Source organism: Triturus cristatus, chromosome 9 (assembly GCF_964204655.1).
Source record: "Triturus cristatus chromosome 9, aTriCri1.1, whole genome shotgun sequence".
NCBI classification, from domain to species: Eukaryota; Metazoa; Chordata; class Amphibia; order Caudata; family Salamandridae; genus Triturus; species Triturus cristatus.
In genome coordinates this window covers 821,112,781-821,133,783 of record NC_140592.1, presented here as the reverse complement: position 1 = coordinate 821,133,783, position 21,003 = coordinate 821,112,781, and the positions used below count along the sequence as shown (strand labels likewise).

General features: G+C 42.9%; 1 protein-coding gene across 3 annotated transcripts in view; it reads left to right on the top strand.

The window, feature by feature from the left end:
• CEP170B (centrosomal protein 170B) overlaps positions 1-21,003 on the top strand; it is a 318,645-nt gene that overhangs the window by 247,733 nt on the left and 49,909 nt on the right. For 2 of the 3 annotated variants that reach the window (XM_085626237.1, XM_085626238.1), the window contains exons 11-13: positions 7,771-7,906; positions 9,234-11,006; positions 16,467-16,713. In XM_085626237.1, the coding sequence (XP_085482363.1) occupies positions 7,771-7,906; positions 9,234-11,006; positions 16,467-16,713 (2,156 nt within the window). The remainder of the gene's footprint in view (positions 1-7,770; positions 7,907-9,233; positions 11,007-16,466; positions 16,714-21,003) is intronic. The other variant, XM_085626239.1, reaches the window with a different exon arrangement.

Below are 21,003 nucleotides of genomic sequence, written 5' to 3'. Positions count from 1 at the left end.
AAAAAGAAAGCTAGGAACTCTGGTAGCTCCCACGTTAAGGCTGAGTGCAACTCATATATAGAACACCAGCGACACTCTGAATCTGCTCACCTCAAATGTTTGCTTTTCTAGCAAAGCTTTTAGTCCTAGGATTAGCACACTGCTGTTCACACCAAACTGAAAAGCAACAACGTCTTTTACTATTTTTACAGCAAAGTCTTTAAGCATACATAGTATCAGCTAGTGCTATCCGTGCTGAGCTGAAAAATTACAAAAGTCTTTTACCACTCCAGGCACAGTATTACAGCTGTGGATTGGGAATATACCTTCCAAGCCAACCTGAAATTAATAAGAGTTACCCCTGACGCATGAAAGCACAGGCAATACCTCCAGTGCAGAAGTGGTCCCACCAGTGACTATCTCAAGGTCATATTTGTAGTGTCCCTAACCTTTGATGGTATGGGTTTGCAATCGACCCAATCTTTCATCTTTACCCCCCTCGTGAGTGTACTCTCGTGTTCTTGTGCTCATCCAAGCTAAAGATTGCTTATCTGCCAAAGGTATGCAACATTACCGCAGTCATCTATATGAGTGCATTCTGTATCCTATGTCTTCTAGAACGTCATACTATTGAAGAGAGCTCTATTTATAAGAAAAGTGTTCTAGGGGTCATTGAAAGATAAAGAGTGAATCGGTGTGAGATTTATTCCAGAAGAGTTTCCTGAGAATGTGCCGTAGAATCACAACCTGTTCAAATATCTAGGGTCCGTTCTGCTTCCGCTCAGTCAATTAATCACATTTTATTCCTTAGACAGTCCCCGAAAGCAGAGGCATGAATGGTGTTCCTGCCATGTAAAATTGACACTTTGAAAGTATCAAGGCAAAGGACCATCATTGTTTGAGAAATTCGTAACTTCCAAGTGTTCCCTTCAAGTTTAGAATCATCCTACCCACAGATCTCCCGAGGCTTCGCCGGGAGCAACGCTTCATTTTAAAGCTACTCTGACCGGTGGTGCACTAATTCTTGTGCTCCTCGGCAACTGCGCCCTGGATTTTCGCGCTACTTACTTTTAGCTGCTCCCTCCTTTGCACGCTCCCCAGAGCGCCGGCCGCTGATCGCCTCCTCCTGCCGGGCTGCTGCTCGGAGCAGGCACGGGCGAGTCCTCCATCTTGGGCGGATCTGGGTTAGCGCTGCAGCTGTTTGGCCACTCCCCCCCTGACAAGTACTTTTGGCGCCTAGCGGACATCGCGCCTACTCTCATCCTACCCACAGATCTCCCGAGGCTTCGCCGGGAGCAACGCTTCATTTTAAAGCTACTCTGACCGGTGGTGCACTAATTCTTGTGCTCCTCGGCAACTGCGCCCTGGATTTTCGCGCTACTTACTTTTAGCTGCTCCCTCCTTTGCACGCTCCCCAGAGCGCCGGCCGCTGATCGCCTCCTCCTGCCGGGCTGCTGCTCGGAGCAGGCACGGGCGAGTCCTCCATCTTGGGCGGATCTGGGTTAGCGCTGCAGCTGTTTGGCCACTCCCCCCCTGCCACGTACTTTTGGCGCCTAGCGGACATCGCGCCTACTCTCATCCTACCCACAGATCTCCCGAGGCTTCGCCGGGAGCAACGCTTCATTTTAAAGCTACTCTGACCGGTGGTGCACTAATTCTTGTGCTCCTCGGCAACTGCGCCCTGGATTTTCGCGCTACTTACTTTTAGCTGCTCCCTCCTTTGCACGCTCCCCAGAGCGCCGGCCGCTGATCGCCTCCTCCTGCCGGGCTGCTGCTCGGAGCAGGCACGGGCGAGTCCTCCATCTTGGGCGGATCTGGGTTAGCGCTGCAGCTGTTTGGCCACTCCCCCCCCTGACAAGTACTTTTGGCGCCTAGCGGACATCGCGCCTACTCTCATCCTACCCACAGATCTCCCGAGGCTTCGCCGGGAGCAACGCTTCATTTTAAAGCTACTCTGACCGGTGGTGCACTAATTCTTGTGCTCCTCGGCAACTGCGCCCTGGATTTTCGCGCTACTTACTTTTAGCTGCTCCCTCCTTTGCACGCTCCCCAGAGCGCCGGCCGCTGATCGCCTCCTCCTGCCGGGCTGCTGCTCGGAGCAGGCACGGGCGAGTCCTCCAGCTTGGGCGGATCTGGGTTAGCGCTGCAGCTGTTTGGCCACTCCCCCCCCTGCCACGCCCCCTCATGTGTCCCTATATTTTGACCAGTCAGCCCCGGCGGCGCAGCGGGCTGGCGCAGCGGGCGCGACGACGGCGTGCTGAAGTTGCGCCTAAGTTAAGCCCGTCTGCGCCCGTCCGCGACGGGCCGGGACCAGGGGCCACAGACCCTGCTCGGCCTTTAGTCTACACTTCGGTCCAACTGTCTGCTCTTTTCACTGCCCCCCCTCTCTCTCCCTCCCTATTGCACCGTTTAGACACTTTAGGTATCAACGCTCTTCCTTCTTCCTGTCCCCGTCCTGCTGTGCTCAGTCCTACCCTTCCTACATTTGGCATACCCTCGGTTACTTGCCCTCCTCCTGGTCCCCCCCCCAGCTTCTGCTATTCTGCTTAACACTCGTTCTGCGGTCAAAAACCAAACCGCTCTTTCTACTCTTCTTCACAATGATTCTCCTGATTTTCTATTCCTTACAGAAACCTGGTTTTCTTCTGCTTCTCTTCCTGATCTCTTGGCCATTTTACCTGACACCTACTATGCCCTCCGTGCAGATCGCCCGGATGGCAAGGCTGGTGGAGGTGTGGCTATGATTATCCGCTCCTCTTTAAAATTTCAACTTCTTGATCATCCCCCAATACCCAATGTGGACTACCTGGTGGCTCGTTCCCTCAATCTTCCCTCACCTCTCACTGTCGTCCTTCTGTACCGTCCCCCCCAAGCTATGCCGCTTTTTGTGCCCACCCTGCAGGATCTCCTGGCCACTTTGGTGGTTAACAACTCTTCGCTGTTGCTACTCGGCGACTTCAACTTTTGGCCAGGCGACCCCAGGGAGGACTCAGCGTCTAAAGATTTCACTGCCACACTCCAGTGTCTTAACTTCTTTTCTCATGTCTTGGTTCCCACCCACACCCAGGGCCATATTCTCGATCAAATTTGGTCCTCTCGCTGCAATATATCATCTACCTCTGTCCTCCCTTGTGTCTGGTCGGACCATTCCATGATCTCTTTCTCTATCCATCTGGGTCCCGCCGAGAAGGCTCCTCTGCCTAAGACCATCCTGGCTCGTAGTTGGAACCAGATCGATATCAATGCTCTCTCCTCCTCTCTGGCCCTATCTGCTCCTGACCTGACTGCTCTGCCACTGGATGATCAGGCTGATGCCATCAATATGTGGCTTCTCTCCTCCTGCGATCAGGCCACTCCGCTTAAGAAGGTCAAATCGGTCCGTCCCTATGACGCCCACAAATGGTTTACCAGCGACTTAAAAGCCCAAAAACTTGATCTTAGGCGCTCGGAACGTCAGTGGAGACGGAACTACTGCCCCACTCTCCGGCTTAAATATAAAACCCTTCTTAATGAGTATAAAAGAGCTATTTTAGTGGCCAAGACCAAATACTTTACTGAGAGAGTTGCTTCCTCCGCCAACAAATCTCGCGAAATTTTTTCACTTGTCCATAACCTTGCCTTTTCCGATCGTGCGTGCACTTCCCTTCTTCCATCTCAATCCCTATGCTCCTCACTTAATGACTATTTCATTGATAAGATCTCTAACATTAAGGCCAACATCCCTGCTGTACCTCAACCGGTACTCTCTGCTTCTCTTCCTCCACCCCTTTCTTCTCTTAACCACTTCCAACTCATTTCCCCTCAGCTCTTTTTGGACCTGCTTGTTAAGGTTAAGTCTGGCTCTCCCGCAGATTGCGCTCCCGCACGCATCCTCAGAGTACTCTACACCAGCTGCCCTGACCCACCTCTTGCTCTTCTCAATGCTTCTCTTACTTTGGGTTCTGTTCCTTCTTCATTCAAATCTGCCATTGTTCTCCCTATTCTTAAAAAACCTAGTCTGGATCCTTCTCTTTTATCTAACTTTAGGCCTATCTCTTTGCTTCCCTATCTTGGGAAGATCCTTGAAAGCCACGTCACATCCTGCTTGTCCACCTATCTCGAGGAGAACCATCTTCTGGCCACCCATCAAGCGGGTTTCCGCCCTGGCCACTCCACTGAGGGAGTGGTGCTTGCGGTCATGGATGAACTTAAGGGGAAAGCTGATCTGAATTTCCCCCAAGCTCTGGTTCTCCTCGACTTGTCCGCTGCGCTTGACACGGTCGATCATACCACTCTTCTCGACCGTGTCAGCACAGCGGGCATTCAGGGCATCGCCCTGTCTTGGATCGCGTCCTTCCTTCAAGGCAGGACGCAAGCAGTTCACCTTTCCGGTTTCTCTGCTCCCCCTCGTTCGGTTTCCTGTGGGGTTCCGCAGGGCTCTTCCCTCTCTCCTCTTCTTTTCAATCTCTATATTCGTCCCCTTGTCTTCTCTCTTCTCGAGCTGGGGGTCTCTGTGTATAATTACGCCGATGACCTCCAGCTCGTCTTTGATCTCTCTTCTCCTCTTGTTTCCCTCCCCAAGCTCTGTTCCACTCTAGTTTTCATCTCTCAGTGGATGAGCTCCAATCATCTGAAGCTTAATCCAGATAAAACGGAGCTTGTCCTCACGGGTGGTCCCTCCAATCCCTGGTCCCTTGCTCATTGGCCCCTCTCTTTTGGCCCCCCCCCCGGTTCCGGTTTCTTCTGTCCGGACCTTGGGCATTAAGATTAGCCATGACCTATCCATGCATTCACAAATCAGTTCCGTTGTCTCTTCGTGCTTCTTTTCCCTTCGTCTTATTCATAAGAATTCTCGTTTTTTTTCTGTTGATGCCCTCAAAACCATAGTCATCGCTCTTGTCATCTCTCGCCTTGACTATGGAAATGGCCTGTACGTTGGCATCCCCGCCTACGAAACTCGTCGACTTCAGGCCATTCAAAACCAGGCGGCCCGTCTTATCTTTCGCCTACCTAAATTTTCTCACATAACACCCACTCTTAAGTCTCTTCATTGGCTCCCTGTTTACTTTAGATCCTTCTTCAAACTCGCCTGTTTGGTCTTTCGGGCTCATCATCATTCTGCCCCTCATTTCATCAATTCCCTCATCACTTCCCACGCTCCCAGACGAACTCTCCGGTCCTCATCACTTTCTCTGCTTCACGTCCCCCGCTTTCGCAAAACTCGCACTGGGGGCACCCGCTTCTCGGTCTTGGCCCCCCGGTTTTGGAATAGTCTTCCTCTCTCTATTCGTTCCATTCCCATCTACACCCACTTCCGTAAGGCCCTCAAAACTTTCCTGTTTTCTCAGGCTTTTCCTAGCTAGTCCTTTTGGGTTTCTTTGTGAGCTTGGATGAGTCCTCAGCGCCAGGAAGCCGCTTGGCCGCAGTGCGCTTAAACAAATTCCCCTTTTCATTTCATTTCATTTCAGGTGTGCAATGCCAAGGTGTTGAACATTGAGGCTTTTGATTTCAATGGGAAAGCTTCCAATTTGGCTCTGCCGTCTAGACCCTTGACATAGAAGAAAATGGTGATGTAGACTTAAAGATTTATGCCAGAGGCTAATTTTGCACACCATTTCTACCTGTTTCAGTCCAAGATGTAAGCGCCAGAAGAAGAAATTATTTTGAAACCTACACCAGCAAAACTCAGGAAGCATGATGACTCTTCCTGAGCATGAGGTACCTAGCAAGAAGTGTATGTCGATTCCTGAACGAGATTGCACTCCGGACAGAAGTCTTCTCAGGGATCTGACGCCTCTGTCCATCCCAAGTACCTGTCACGTTCTAAGATGAGACGTCTCATTCAGAAGGGAGGTTCCATTAGAATAACTGTGGAAGTCCTACTACCCATCTTCTCTGTCGATTTCGCCATCAGTGCATTACATTTCTACTTTTTTTTTAATCCAAAGGTGCAGTGAGGCAGAATATTAGATTTATTTTCCCTCTTCCTCCCCAAGACTAAATTCTCTGTGATATTTGGGACTTTGACTTTCTCCATAAAGGGTTGGCGACTTCTGAGCTGTCTGCCATCCACTGAATTGTTTCTTTTACAGAAACATTAATTAAAAGACCAACAAATCCTCCTCTGGAAAGTCTGGTGCTTGTTTTGCTTTTGCTAAGATGTTACCTGAATATAAATACATTCCTCACTAATGCCAATGTTAGTACTCTGTAATATATACCTATGTAGGCCACGCATCTCTACAAGGCCTCTTCTGTTACATAAAGAATTTTAGTTACTATTACCTCTAAATTATCCTGTTTTATTGTTCTATTGGCTGCTCTGTGAAAATGTGCATTGGATAGGAATGTATTAAAGAAGAACATCTTCTTTCTTTTGTGCAACTTTGATAGCTCATGTACATAGGCAAATGTATTCTGTTTCCTTGAAGAAGAAGTAGGTTTCCTCCGGACATCTGACTCGCCTCCAACTGGCATGTCTAAAAGGCCACCTCAACTTCTTGTTGGGGCATGCCACTTGGGCATGTAGAAGTGATTGTGCATGATGAGGAGCAGAGGAGGAGAGGTAGCGTTTTGTCGTGGATTTACAGCTGGGTATAAATGAACTCTGCTTCACAACACTCCAGTGTATTAAGAACTACCAGTGGGAACGTTATTATAGTGAGCAACTTCTGCTCATCTCAAGAAGCATGTTTCTGTGAAGATTTGAAATAAAGTCTTGTATGTTACTTGCAGCCATTATTCACAATAACCGTTCAAGAGCTAATATTCATGATTGATCAATCAATAAGTTTTAACCTTGTTTTAACCTTACCCTCTGGGTCTACCATTCTCCATTACTTGGCAGTCTGTCCCCAACGAATTTGAATGGAAGGGGTTTGGAAAAATGGTGCCTATGTACGACTAAAGCTTACTTAATCCATGTCTTTAAACTCCTTCTTCGCACCAGCACACAACCTACATCCCTGCTGCATCTTTAGTTGCATAGATTGGGAAGTATAGGTAAAGCTTTGAGCAATTATGAGGGTGCTCTAAGAATGCTTTCATGGGCGCGCGTTTTGTTAGAGCCATGCTCCTAGCATCAGAAGCAGGCCAGGGATTTGCTTTAAGCAGTTTTAGTTTTTGGTTCCTTTTGTTACAGACTTGGACTCCCTGAATACCAAAAAGTTTGAGTTACTACACAGATTACTTGCTTTTCATGTAATCTACTATTCTAGCACTTGCTGTGGCAGTGTGTTTACAACTGGACCCCTGGAGCAAATGAGCTACCTTTAAACCCATTTCATCTCTGAACCCAGTTGGTTACTCACATAACTATTCTCTTTCAGACAATGCGGAGCAACAAAGACAACAGATCCTTCCTCCTGTTTCCTCTCTCACCTCTTCACTGATAAATACGGGTCTGGGGCATCAGCAGTGAAATGCCACAAGGGGTCTCGTTTTTCTGCAGATCTGAAAAAATACTTTTGAGTTCAAATGTTTTTATTTAAATGTATTGTAGGCTACAAAGTATGTTTGCTTTAGAGCAAAAAGCACTTTTTCAAAATTCAAAGTATTGCCTAAAAATACTTAGCTCAGGGATGAGATTTACTTGTATAGAACAAAAAAACATTTTGCTGTAAATTTCTAAACAGTAGAGACTCTCAATTAAGAATCCCATCTTCCATCCCTAATAGACCTGATAAAATTTAGTTTGAAATGAAGGAAACATTCAGTTGACTAAGAGTGCTTATAGAATACAGCAGGATAATGTTCCTATAATTTCTATTTAATTTTCACGTATCCCACCATGACGGAATGTTTTCTTTACAGAATCGTCCTGTGGGTCCTGCGGCACAAGGAGGCCAAAAATGGGTGTCTCGTTGGGCAAGTCTTGCTGATAGTTACACAGACTCTGGACCAGCTAGTATTTTGTTTGATGTTCAACAGCAGAGCCTACCGTCTGAAGGTAAGTGGCTCATAAATCATTGCACATTTATTTTGTTTATCTTAAATTAACCAGGAGGCTGATAATAAAAGAACATTGTTAAAGCTTTCTTGAAAATGTATCCCAAAGCATGTGTTAGTCTTTTATCTATAAATACATTTACCGGTGTTTGTATACAACTCTACACACTTTTAGAACTTGTGTCCCACTATGCCCAGCATAGAGACACTGGATCCACTCGTAGGATGAAAAATGTCAACTTGCGTGCGTGAGGGTTTGTGTCCTTTTTTATGAACAAGAGGACCTAGCTCCAATTCAGCACTGAATATCTTACTCTCACAATTCCCTCCGTCAGTATAAAATTGGTTCATTGTAGTGTGCACTGAGCTCTTCAGATAGGATATGGCAATTTAACTGAACAATAGATGAAGAGCATTGATGGAAAGCCCATCTTTGTGTGTGTGTGTATGTATGTGTGTGTATATATATATATATATATATATATATATATATATATATATATATATACGTACATACATACATACACACATATATACACATACACATAATACTGGTGAGAAAACTAAAGGGGTCTCTTTGCCCAGACCTGAAAAGAGAGCCTGACAGATGGGACAGGTGAAGTATATATATTTGGCATGCCGAGAGAGAGAGAAAGGTTGACTACCAAGATCTGCCAAGATCTTCCTCCCTGGAGCAATAATTGTATCTTTGAATCACAAGTTTACATTTTCAAACTTGTAATGGAATTTATGCTTTGATATGTAAAACTTTCTGACCAGCTCACCAATGGGTTATGCATTCTGGATTGGGACGGCAAATGTTTTCATGAGTAAATAAATTGGCTTTGTTAGACCATAATGAGCATTCGAAAGTAATGTTTGGTTCTAGTAAATAGTGTTTATTTTGGTTATTTTCTTTCAACAGTAGCATCAGTTGAAGGTTGGCAGTGACTTGTGCAAATTATTCGTAGTTTGCATTCAATAAATCACAATAGTTGTGCTGCAGTTGATTGTAGAAAAGATTCATTTGTGCTGTGTCACAAGACAGTTGTGGCACATTGTTATATTCTGGGCAAGTGATCGTTGTGTGTAAATGTGGTTTAAGTAAATGCAAACTATCTCATGAGTTGATGAAAGTTTAAAGGTGTACTTCCAAAATTTCATTTACAATGTGTCTATGTTGGTATGGTTCCCACTGTGAAACTGTTTGCACATGTGTCTATGGTTGTGTTCTTAATGAAATTTAGTATTGATCAGTGTAATAGATCTAGTATGATGTGATCCTCCCTACTGTTAAATACCTTAATCTGTTGTTGTTATTTTTAAAGATTTCTCTGAAGGTGCAGTTGTCAAATCAATTTCTGGAGCTGCTGATTTAGTGTTACCATCACGAACAAGACGACTTCTTCCCCAGCTACCACCGAGTGAGAAGTCAGAAAGCCCAACTCCTGTTCTTTTAACTGGCCCAGATTCCTATTCAGATCCCCATGAAAGAAATATTGGAAGGCAACATGAGAAAGAGTCTGGTTCCAGATTAATTGTTCAGGAGGAGTTGGATCCTGATAGTCTTAGTGATTCAAGTAAATCTGATGATGGGTTCAGCACCGAAAAAGTCAAGAGAACTGAAGAAATCAGTGAAGTAGATGACCAAGAAATTAATCTGGGAAAAGAGATTAAATCTGAAAGACTAACACAGGCTGGTCAAAGAGCATCAAAATTAGTCAGCCAGCCAAAGGGAACTTCTTTTTATATAGAAGCAGAAAATGGTGAAATGGGTGGTCCCTTGAAAGCCCCAGTCAATGTGTCTCGCTGCCAAATGGACAAACAGTCCAATGATCATGAATATCACATAAAAACGAATGAAAAGCAGATATCCCAGGAATGTAATGGAACGGTTGTTAGCACAGTAGGGAAATTGACTATTTCGCTTCATCAGAGCCTTCCTCATGAGAGAGAAAATCTAGCAACAAAAGACACTTCGTTTGTGAGGCAAGAAAGTTTTACCAAAGATAAATCAAGTAGCAGTGTTCCTCATAACAAACTTCCACATATATCGACACATCCTTTGCTTAAAGATTTGGAAGCTACTAAGTCAAGCTACCTGGATTATAATCAAGAAACTCAATTAATACTTAAGGAAACTGAAACTGCTTTGGCTGCTTTGGAAGCTAAAATACGTTCCCAATCCCATCGTCTTGATGGTTCTGAAAACTTTCAGCAAGAAGACTCTTTGTCTGGAGACTCTGATGTGGACACTGCAAGTACAGTCAGTTTGGTTAGTAGCAAGAATGCCCCAAGTCATGCTCAAACGCGGAGAGTTGTAAGCAGTTTGCAGAAAGAGAAGTCCTCTTCCACGCCATCTATAAAAGATCAATGCACTCAATCAAGTGCTCGTGACCGACTATCGGAAAAACGTAGGACTGTTCCTTCTGAATCTGGAAACAGAGGAGAGGGGTCTAAACGTTTCCAAATGAAACGTAGCACTGGAACTCGTGGATCTCTAGATTTCACTGATGATGATAGGAATACAAGTCTTCCTTATATTATTGGCAATGATGCTACCTCTTCGGATTATGAACATCCTGTCTCCAGGTCTGTTTCTAGAAGAAAACCATTTTCCCAGTCCACTAGAGAGGATTCATCTAGAAGCTCTTCAAATGCGCAAAAGGTTCAGCAAGTTCTTACTCGGTCCAACAGTCTTTCAACACCACGACCCACAAGAGCATCTAAGCTCCGTCGTGCTCGTTTGGGAGAAGCATCCGACAATGAGTGTGCAGATGCCGAAAAATTATTGTTGAACACTGAGGTTTCTGTTTCGAATTCTGCTTCTTCCAGGCAATCGGCAGAGGCTAAAAAACTCTCCAGACTTGATATACTTGCAATGCCAAGGAAACGAACCGGTTCGTTTACTACACCAAGTGATTCTGAAAACACAGTCCCCCGATCAGGTTTTTCAGGGCGCAGCATTGAGTCAAGTTCTTCCATTAAAAAACCAATCATGGCGGAGGTGAAACCCACCACCAGAAAAACTGTACCACCAACACTCAAGCAGCCACTTAGCAGGGCTCGTCCTGGCAGTGTCAGATATTCTTCCTCTTCAGGTAGGTGCCTATATATATATATATATATTAAATAGACATTCTTAAAGATTTTGAATAAACATATGTGTTAAGTGTTTCTGATGCTATGCAGTGCAGCTAATATGCCTAGTCCTGTGAAAAACATATTGGCATTCCAGTTTGCATGCACCTTGCTATGTTCATTGTTTGTCCCTTTGCACTCTTTTTTTTTTTTTTTTGTTGTTGTATTTTTTGTTGCTTTTCTTCGTTCCCTTGTCTATTGCCATATGGATCATGGAAACTGCCAAAGTTCTTGAGGACATAAGCATTGCTCAAGCCTATTCATTGGTATTTTACAGAGAAGCGCTTTTGGGGAGTGTAACCTCACCATCAGGGATCTGGTAGATGTGAAGGTTCCCCTCTCCACCTCCCTCTTGTATTGACAGAGCCTCTTTGTCATGATGGTACCCACAGAGTTCAAAGTGTTTGAGGAGTTGAAATGTAGGAGGCCCCATATTTTTTAGTTGCTTAGTTTTAGAAAAATGCTAGACCCTTCAACTTGCAATTTTGGCCAGGCTATCTGATGAAATCTTCACCACCTTCAGAAGTGTTTTTAATTGAATGTGTATCATTCCTATAAGTATTATTCAGGTTTGTTTTGCTTGGCAATCTTAGATTGCCATCCTCTTTTTCAATCCCACACTGTCTCAGCTCCCAAAGGCTTGGTCTCTTGATGTTGACATTGCTGACCCAGCATATTAATATTTTACTGTTGCACCTTTCACCACCTTGTTCCAGTGACTGCAATTCTTACACAGATTCATTGACCACACGCAGGTAATAAAAGAGAGGACAGGCCTAACCTCTCAGTTCTATGCTTGGCTGTACTGATTGAGCCTCACTGTCTTGATGATGATAGAGACTTGGACGTGAAGACTGAAATGTGGAACAAATTCTGGGATTTCATGTTGACTTAAAGAACTATTGCTGTAATCTACCAAGAACATTTTTTGCACAGTGCTTATCTGTAGGCAATTCAGATTGTTCACCCTTGTGCTTAAAAGTGTCTGGGAGTTTCCTACACTTTTTGCAGCAATCCTAACTTTCTGAGGACTGTTTCAAACCATGCTTATAATCTGATCTGAGTTTGCGAGACTTGTTGGTTTCTCATTGTGCTCACAACAACCGATTCAGTCATTTATGAGTGATGTCCTTGTCATAATACATAGTGGTCTCCACTGCTTCCTTTTAGGTAGAGAGTCTACTTTAACTTGTCGCCTGTCATTGTCAAACATTTTAATCTCTTGACATCCTGCTAAAGCCAGAGTGGCTCTTGGAACCAGGTTCAACAAAACATTCCCACCATCAGAGCCAAACCCATTCCTGTGCTCTTCAAGCAAATAATTTGGAGATGGTGACTTGCAGAGTTTCTCTCCAGTTGCAGTTGTGGGTTTGCCTCTGTGCCATATATCTGGGAGCCACCGTTCTTGGAGCCACCTAAATGATTACTTGGATTTGTTTAAAGAGAGGTACACTAGGTATTTAAAGAACTTTCATTCGACATTGTTTTGGCACCCTATGTCTACAGGCGGTAGTAGATGTGTCTCCTTTGATCTAGAACTTCGATTCCTGGACTCTGGCAATTTATGGGGTGCCACAGTGCTCACTCTGATACTCTTTTATGTTTGTAATGTTTATGCCAGGTTTGTGAAAGCAAAAGTGGTCCAATAACACACTATTTGGATCATGTGTACTAATAAGCACAAATTCGCTCATTTATTACTGCAGTTTAAAGGCATATATCATTGCTACAGTAGATTAGAGCACAAGTGACTTGAGAATTTACTGATTAATGTATGTGATTTTATCTCCGTGCACGGATTTGCCTCTTGTGCTCAGATTAGGATGAAATACTTTTATTTATAATTATAACAAACTCACATGAAAAATTGGCAAGGCGTAAAACATACATGCAGATATGCTACTTATTAGCATTGTTGAAGTAGAAGAGAGGCATCTTCCGAACTCCCAATAAAAAGTTATTAAGCTTTGTTTTTATCTTTGTATTGATGTTCAACGTCCATTTGTCATTTACTTGTTTAAATTATTAAGCATGGTTTATGTTATATGCATGTGGTGGAGGTAGAAAAGCAAGAGAAGCAAATTGAGCTATTTTTTTCTTGTTCTTTGCTTTTTGCATTATATATGCTGGTAGTATCATTAATACAGTATAAGTTGATTGCAGGATTTCACCTATCCCCTACAGTAACCACACAGTTTTGCTACCCTTACCATCTATAGTACACTAAGCATGCATTTGCCGCCTTATTGATTTACTGTAGACCTACTAGTGTGTGATTGTTTGGGGTTTGCATGTGGTTAGTGATGTTTATGATGCTGATTTGTATGTAAAGAACTTACAAGGATGTGATATATAATTCTTCACCCGCTCTGGACAACAGAAGTGTACATTTAAAAAAAACAGTTATTGCCCAGCTCTGGTTTCAGGTGAAATGGTCTTTGGCTGGCAGTGCTTGGTAGAGGTTGTGGTATACTAACATAGCTTCTGGTGTCTAAGAATAGAACCTGTCCATTCTTAGGTTTTATCAAGTCTCTCTCTGCTAACCACTAAGCTTCTTCTAAACCAAAAAGATTATCTTTTTGTATTTTCCATTACATTTAATTGCAGCAATTTATCTATGATTTTCCTTATATTAAAATATATATTTCGTTTGTTGGCAGGTAATGTTTTATTACATTTTTGCCTGATTCTTACCAGAGACTGAAAATTAACACCCTTTGTAAACTGGATTGGTTAATTTGCTTTGCCCTTGCAAACACATTTACGTGCTGTAGTTGAAGCATCCTTTAATACAGAGGCATACACATGCCACGTTGATGAGTATGTGGTGTTGGAGGGAACAAAGTTATTCTCTGAACCATACTGCAAACTTTATTGTTCAAGGTATGCTTGCCAAAGGAGCAGGTTGCTGTTTAAAAAAAAAAAAAAAATCAATTGTTACCATTTTTATTGATCAGAAATGCGATAGATTAGGCTGCAATTCAACAGCAAATTTTCAAGTAAATCGGAACAGTAAATGTAACCGTTTGACCTGAAGGTTTTCCTTTGCTTGAATTGTTCCAGGCCTTGACTTTTTGATGGCTGACCCTTGAATCTTTGATTTATATTTCAGACATTTGAAATTGATTTGCCAGCTGGCTCACTGATTCAATACTATCTATGGAATAATTGTATTCATTGATAGTTTGTGTGGCACTAAATAGATTAGACAGTCCAAGATCCTTTGTCATCTACAAAACTACAGATAGGAATTGGGGAAATCCCTTACTGCCTTTGACTTCTTTGGGTTGTTCTTCACATTTTGATCGACACGAGGCATTTTGCTTCTACTTTTTTTGGCCTGCTGGCCCCACCCTGACATATCCAGACCACCACTGCCCATAAAAGTCATGTAATCCTCGGCTGGTTGGGATTTAGAGCTACGACCTCTTCCTACCACACATTGGACCCGCCTAACAGGTGCCATCCTGTCTGCTAACATAAGTACCTGTAAAATCCAGACTATGCAGACTGTACTACAGTGTTTCTCAAGCAGCCTTTGTATATGTATGCCCTTGCTCCAATACAAGGAGTCTATCATAGCTTAGGGTCTCATTACCAGAGTAGGTGGCTTTGAATATTTTACTAAGTTGTAGGGGGTATTTTGCCCTCGGTCAACCATGGAAAATTTAATGTGCCTCTCTAGGCATATGTTCAAATCGGGCTAGAAGTAGACCTCATTTGTTGGCAAATAACGCTTTCAGAAACTGTCTTAAGGACACATTTTCTCCACCGTGACGGTCAGATGTCATCCTACTAGCTTGTTGAAGCTTTCCTTTCTGGTCAAAGGCCCCACTATCAGGGAACTGAGCTCTCAGATGATGGCAACCCCTTTCCTCCTGAGTAGAGCATATTTCAGCTCAATATGTAGGTTGAAATGATGGCTGCCTAGAAGTTATCTGAAGCGCAGGATGTGGGAGTATGCTGAGTAAGTCAAGTGGGCAGTTGTATTGAACTCTCACGTTTGTACAGGTTTGTGTATCAACCTTTCTACTTGAGTTTCACTTTTCATGTAGACTACATAATGTCTTAGGCAGCTAAGCAAACGCAGCGTGTGCAGGCTGCGACCATGACGTGTTAATATTCAGCCAGTATCCAAAGCTGCTGTGCCCTTTATTTAATCAAAGGACAGCCCCAGGCATAGGCATTGGAGCTGGCCAATAGGAGCAAACTGTGTAGCAACGCTACAACTAATTGCACCACATTTAACAGATATCAGTTACCTTTGGATTATGCCTGGCCCATACACAGGTTTTTATTTGGAGTGCATTCATTGCACATTTTATTTAATAGTGTATGCACCTTCACAATCAGGGTAGAGTGTTTTGCAGCATTACACTGTCATTCTTGATTACGGTCAAATTGTGCATATTCCTTTGTCAAAGATGAGAAAAAAAACTAATTTTAAGCGTGAGCAGACCCCTCTTAAAATCTTTACATTCCCTATGCAATTTGCTGCACAACACGGTTTTCTACCCTATTTGTTGTGTTGCAGTAGTAATAGCTTCTATCGATTAAGTTAAACAGGTCTTAACAAAATGGAATTTAAAGTAGGCAGAAAACGAATGATCTTATCAGTTGATGCCACAATGCTTGCATATTTTGCCGCACACGTTTGACCCTCACACATGAGTGACGTGGAAATAATGATTAAGGCTACTTCTGTAGGATGTGACGGAAGATAGATCAACTGTCCGAATTATTTCTGCTTGGTAGGACAGTGGGCAACTGACTTGAGGTAGATTGTTGAAACAGGAAGGACAGGATTGCATATCCATTTGTGTACCATTTCTCAATGTGATGGCTTTATGAGTGATAGGGGAATTCTCAAAAATGTTTATTCAGTTCACTGTAATTTGAAGGTACTCTGTGTTTGTCTGGGCAAATCTGCACTTCCATTTGGATCCGGTTGGAAGATCCACTTAATCAGTTTTGAAACTTTGGGCTTATTTAGTCCATGTATATATCCTGTTTACTTCCACCGTGCCAGCTTGGACTTGTGAATTTAAATGAACAAGCAGTTAGTATACCTTAGCATTTGCTTGGCCACCAAACGAAATATATCCTTTTGTGAATTATTCCTAGGTTCTTGCAAAATACTTTAGTCTTTCTCCTGTGCTAGGATTTCTGTGTCAAGGAAATTAAGCCATGCTGCACTTAAGTAATGCTCCAAATTTGTCTCTGCTGCTAAAGCATACATTTTAAGTGAGCATTCACAACTGCTTAAACAAAATGCTTGCAATTTTAGCAACTATTTGAGTGCTTATTTCCGACACAGAAACCAAGAGTACTATCCTCATGTCCGTGGGCCTGTTCTTAGTTGCTCTTTATAGTCTTAATTATTTTCTTTCTTTCTATCTGAAACCAATTCACTGCATAAGCTTCAAGACGGAGACAGCAGGGTTCAGATTATACTTCTACTTCAGATGAGGAATATGGATCTAAGCAAAGCGCCCCTAAACACAAACGCTCCCATGCTTCAACAGCCACACAGACTCCACGGTCGCACAGCTCCACGTCAAACCGACACAAGCGTAATGGTGAAGAAGAGTACGAGGAGTATGAGGATGAACCTGATGCATATCAGAACTTGATGGCGCAAACAGCTGAAATAGCTGAAATTGCAAGGTGAGTGTCTTAACATATATTATGCCAGATGATTGTTGATTTTTCTGGGCAAACTGCAAAGTTTAACAAGAATAAGTAATGCTTGCTTTTTGATTAATTACTTCATGGAACTCTAGAAAACGTGACCTTTAAAATTAAAAATAAAAGACATTGGTCTAAGCGTATTCAACTTAATACATAAAAATGAGTAGGTTCTCCATAAATCAATATTAAGGAGATGCCACTTATCTACTGAGATTTGTCTAGTCGTACTTTTCCTGTCAATAAATAAGAGAACTTTGTCTCCCCAACTAGGGCTTGTATTTTGGTAAATATCTTTTTACGATTTTGAGAGTTTACTTAGATGTGGTACTTCAGCTTTTTAGAAACGCATGATCAGCCACTGGGCAGTTGTGATCATTTATGCTACAGAGGACGCGTTCAGTTTTTGCTGTGCTCCCACATTTTTATGCATGAAAACACTGCAAGGTATATAGGCATCTATTCCAAAAATGCAGAGTTTTTCTACTAGTGGTAGTTCAGTCTGTCTTTTGGTGGCTTTCAAGTTTGATAGAGATTTGCTTGGCAGGGCCTCCAAGAGATATTTGTTGCCTATCCCCGAACACAAAAACACTACAAAAAATCCAGTAAGGGCAAAGGTGTGTGTTTTGGTGAATCCTTATAGAGAATATCACTTTATATACTGTAATAAGATTGAATTGGGATTTTATTTTTTACAAAAAGTAAACCTTTTCTCTGTCTTAATCTTAATATATTTTAGCAGCTTTAGGCAATATCTTTGGTGATATTGATGCAGCCATCTCTCCTATAAATATGTTGTTTTGGGTTAAAGTGCCATTTGTTGGAAGGTGGTTTATTAGTAGGTGCAGGTAGGTACCTACAGCTAGTAATAAAGCCACAATCCCAAATAAGGTCAAGTCTAAAAAATTAATCCTTGCTCAACATTTGGTAACTTGATTGACAAGCAGTCAGGCTTAATTCAGGAGACAGGTGTGTAAAGTATTTACTATCACCAAAACAGTAAATAAGTAAAAGATACAACACAATAAAAATCCAACACCAATTTATAAAAATGGAGACTATTTTTATCTTTAAAATGACACCAAAACAACAAATATCCAATATACGAACCGGAGATATGATTTTATAAAGTTTAAATACAAAAAGTGATTTCTAGTGCCTAATAGTGTAAGGCGACAACCGAGGCTATCTGGTTGTGTTGGACCGGGACAAATTCCAGGTTTCAGGGCGACCGCAATGGAGTGCTAGTGTGGAAATAGAAAGAACTGACGTCCGCACACAGGGGTGTCGTCTTAGTAGGCACGTGACATCTTCCCGGCGACCACGAAGCCGGACGCGGAGTCGACCAATGCCACTTCCTGATGCGCCGGGGTACTGCTAAAAAAAATCTCTGGATCCAATCTCATGCCTGGGGGAAACTAACCTATGTCGTTACCGAAGATAAGTAACTTGTTCTTCAGGCTGACCAAATACGATGACTGATTTGGCCTGGCTAACATTTTACCTTCTGACTTAGTCCCTTTTTTTGGAGCTTTTTCTTTTGGCGTCCAGCGATCGGGTCCTCAGATCCAGATTTCAACTTGACGGCTCTGGCCTGTTGTAGCGCGATGCTTCGTTAAGGTCTGGAGGTATTTGTCTTAGCCATCAACTGCAAAGACCTCTGGAGCTTTCAGCAGGGCACACCTGCCCGGTCAGGTGAGTCTCGGTTTGACGTCTCTGGGTTGACTCTCATTGTCGATGCTGGTCTTCCTCTGCAGCTTTTTCCCAAAACTTTGTCAAAAGTTCCCAATCGTTTTGAGGTTCTTCTCTGAAGGTTCCTTGATGTAGGAGAGGGTTCTACTGCACCAGTCAAAGGTTTAGAAGCTCTGGTTTGTCTCTTGGGGGTATGGAACTCCAACTCTCAAAATGCACCTGGTCATTACAAGTAAAATCCAGGTGAAGCTAGTAAGCTGCAGTTGTCCGTGAAGTGGACGTCTCAAGTAGCTTCTTCCAGCACTCTTCTACATTGTGCTGCTAAGGGAGTCCACCCCTTATCCTTCAAGACAGGGAAAGTCCTTCTGTTGTGGAGCCTTTAGAGAGCAGCAGGTGTAATCGTTCTGATTACAGCCCTTTCTTGTGCAGTCCAAGGGGCCAGTAGGTTCAGTCATTCCTCTCCAGATGTTTTCAAGTAGGGATATAAGGTGCTTTTGGCAGCTCTCCTATATTTATTCCCCATTCTGGGCTGGCAAGAGGGGGAGCACTTCATCCGATGGAGTTCAAGTTGCGACCCTCTGCCATGACAGTTTCCTGTGAAGAGTGGCATATTTTTGTCTCTGAATGCACATCTCAGCCAAACTCAGAATGGAGAAAATCTCTCCTCGAAGTTCAGGTCTGTCTAACCCAACCCATAGGTGTGGTTAACTTTTTTCTACACTACTCTTTCAGCCCCTCTCCTAATCCAATTGGACTCCCATCTGGCTGGGGATCAAGGAAGTGGGGGCTAGACTGGGTCCTATGATATCTGGGCTTCTCCCTTTGAAGACGAATATATCTCCCAAGCTGCCTTCCAGTCCCTGGCTTAACCAGGAACCATATCTCCTCCCACCGAATGGCTGTGCTGTTTCAGCCCCAGGCCTCTTCACACCTAATAAGGAAGCAGCTTGACTCAGGCTGTGAAATGCTGGCCAGTCAGAAGAGACTGTGACAGGGCTGCTTTAGTTAACTTCAGGGATGTAAGTTAAACGTTAGACTTTAATAAAGTTAAATAAAGCACTCTCATGTTAGAGCTAGCAGCACTACAGTAGGGAAAACAACATTTGCTGTTTTTCCCTCACCAGGGCATATAAAACATCTTTTAAAATGTCCCTGCTTTTTATATCAAGGCACCCTACCATTGGGGTACCTAGGGCAGGCAAGTGACCTATATGTTATGACATTGATTTGCTTAATACATTACTGTAAGGCAGGGTTTAAAATGACACCAGACACCGCAGCAGTTTACACTTGAGTGCATTAAGTCCACTTGGGTCTCTCAACCTACAATGCCCTACCATATGCTAGGGACCTACAGATAGGTTGCCTGAACCAGTTGTAATTACTCCAATTACCATATACTTTTCAAACGGTTAGCAGAGCCCAGGGCACAGTCAGTGACAGTCAAAAAATGGGGGTGAACAGGGCAAAAGGAATGACTTTCTTACACAATTTTTCAGTGGAACCCAGTGAAAATTGTATATCTTTAGTGTGTTATGCTTGCATATGACAACAGTTGGCGGAATTAAAAGGAGTTAGATCTATTCCAAATGCTTACAGTCAAGAAGTGTCTGGTTGAATTGCTCTTTTGGCGATGTTCCAACAACCTTGCAACAATATTCCCTCTGGTATTCGAGTAACCATTTAATTTGAAGCCTGCAACATTGTCTACATGGTCAAAAATTTCTAAAAATCCAGGTGCTCACCCATATTGGTACCTAGCAATATAGTTATATATACAGCAGAAGGAATTGCTAAAATCATCAATTTGGTACAGTTTGTCTTGTGGGCTCTGATGCTCCAGGCTTTCAATAGTTCCTATATTTATTTTGTAGTCTTATCCTGTCTTATGAAAACTATTTTAGGTGTTGTTCCTTTGGCCCTATATCTGTCAGATTAGTTTACAAAAAGCTCCAAATTGAAAAAGTGGTTAGTAATACTTTTGCAGCAGAGTTGCTTGCGTAGATACTGATGTTACAGAATCACTATGCAAAATGGTGACAGTAATTGAGAATCACTGTGATACCAAGAACTACTAAAAGCATAAACAATATTTGAACTTTGACATACTATTATATGGTACTCCAGTTTGTTTGCAGATTTATGTTTAATGTAAGGATGGACAAAAGTGTCAGTGTTTAGACCGAGCCAAACTACTAGAAAGACTTGATTCGTTTTTATTGGATATTGAGCTGTGTGCTTAACTTGTTTTATTTTACCCTGGCCAAATCCATTTATCGAGGCTAGACAGACTCAGCTACCCGCAAAGTCGATTTACAGTACAGAAATATTTGAGACTCCAGAAAGTTCTTTCCGATTTCTGGAAGTGCCCCTAATTGATTTCCTGGGACCCTCGGCTGTGGTGATGTTGCTCGGATATGAATCTACCTTAAAGAAATTAAGACAAGAGGTGATTGTAAAACAGGAAAAAGTTTGTCTAATTAATGCAGCAGCCGGGAGAGTCTCAACAGAATGCATCTCAGGAAGGTCTCTTGGTGTGCAAGTTTTGGCTGGTATTATATACATCTCCTGAGGTAC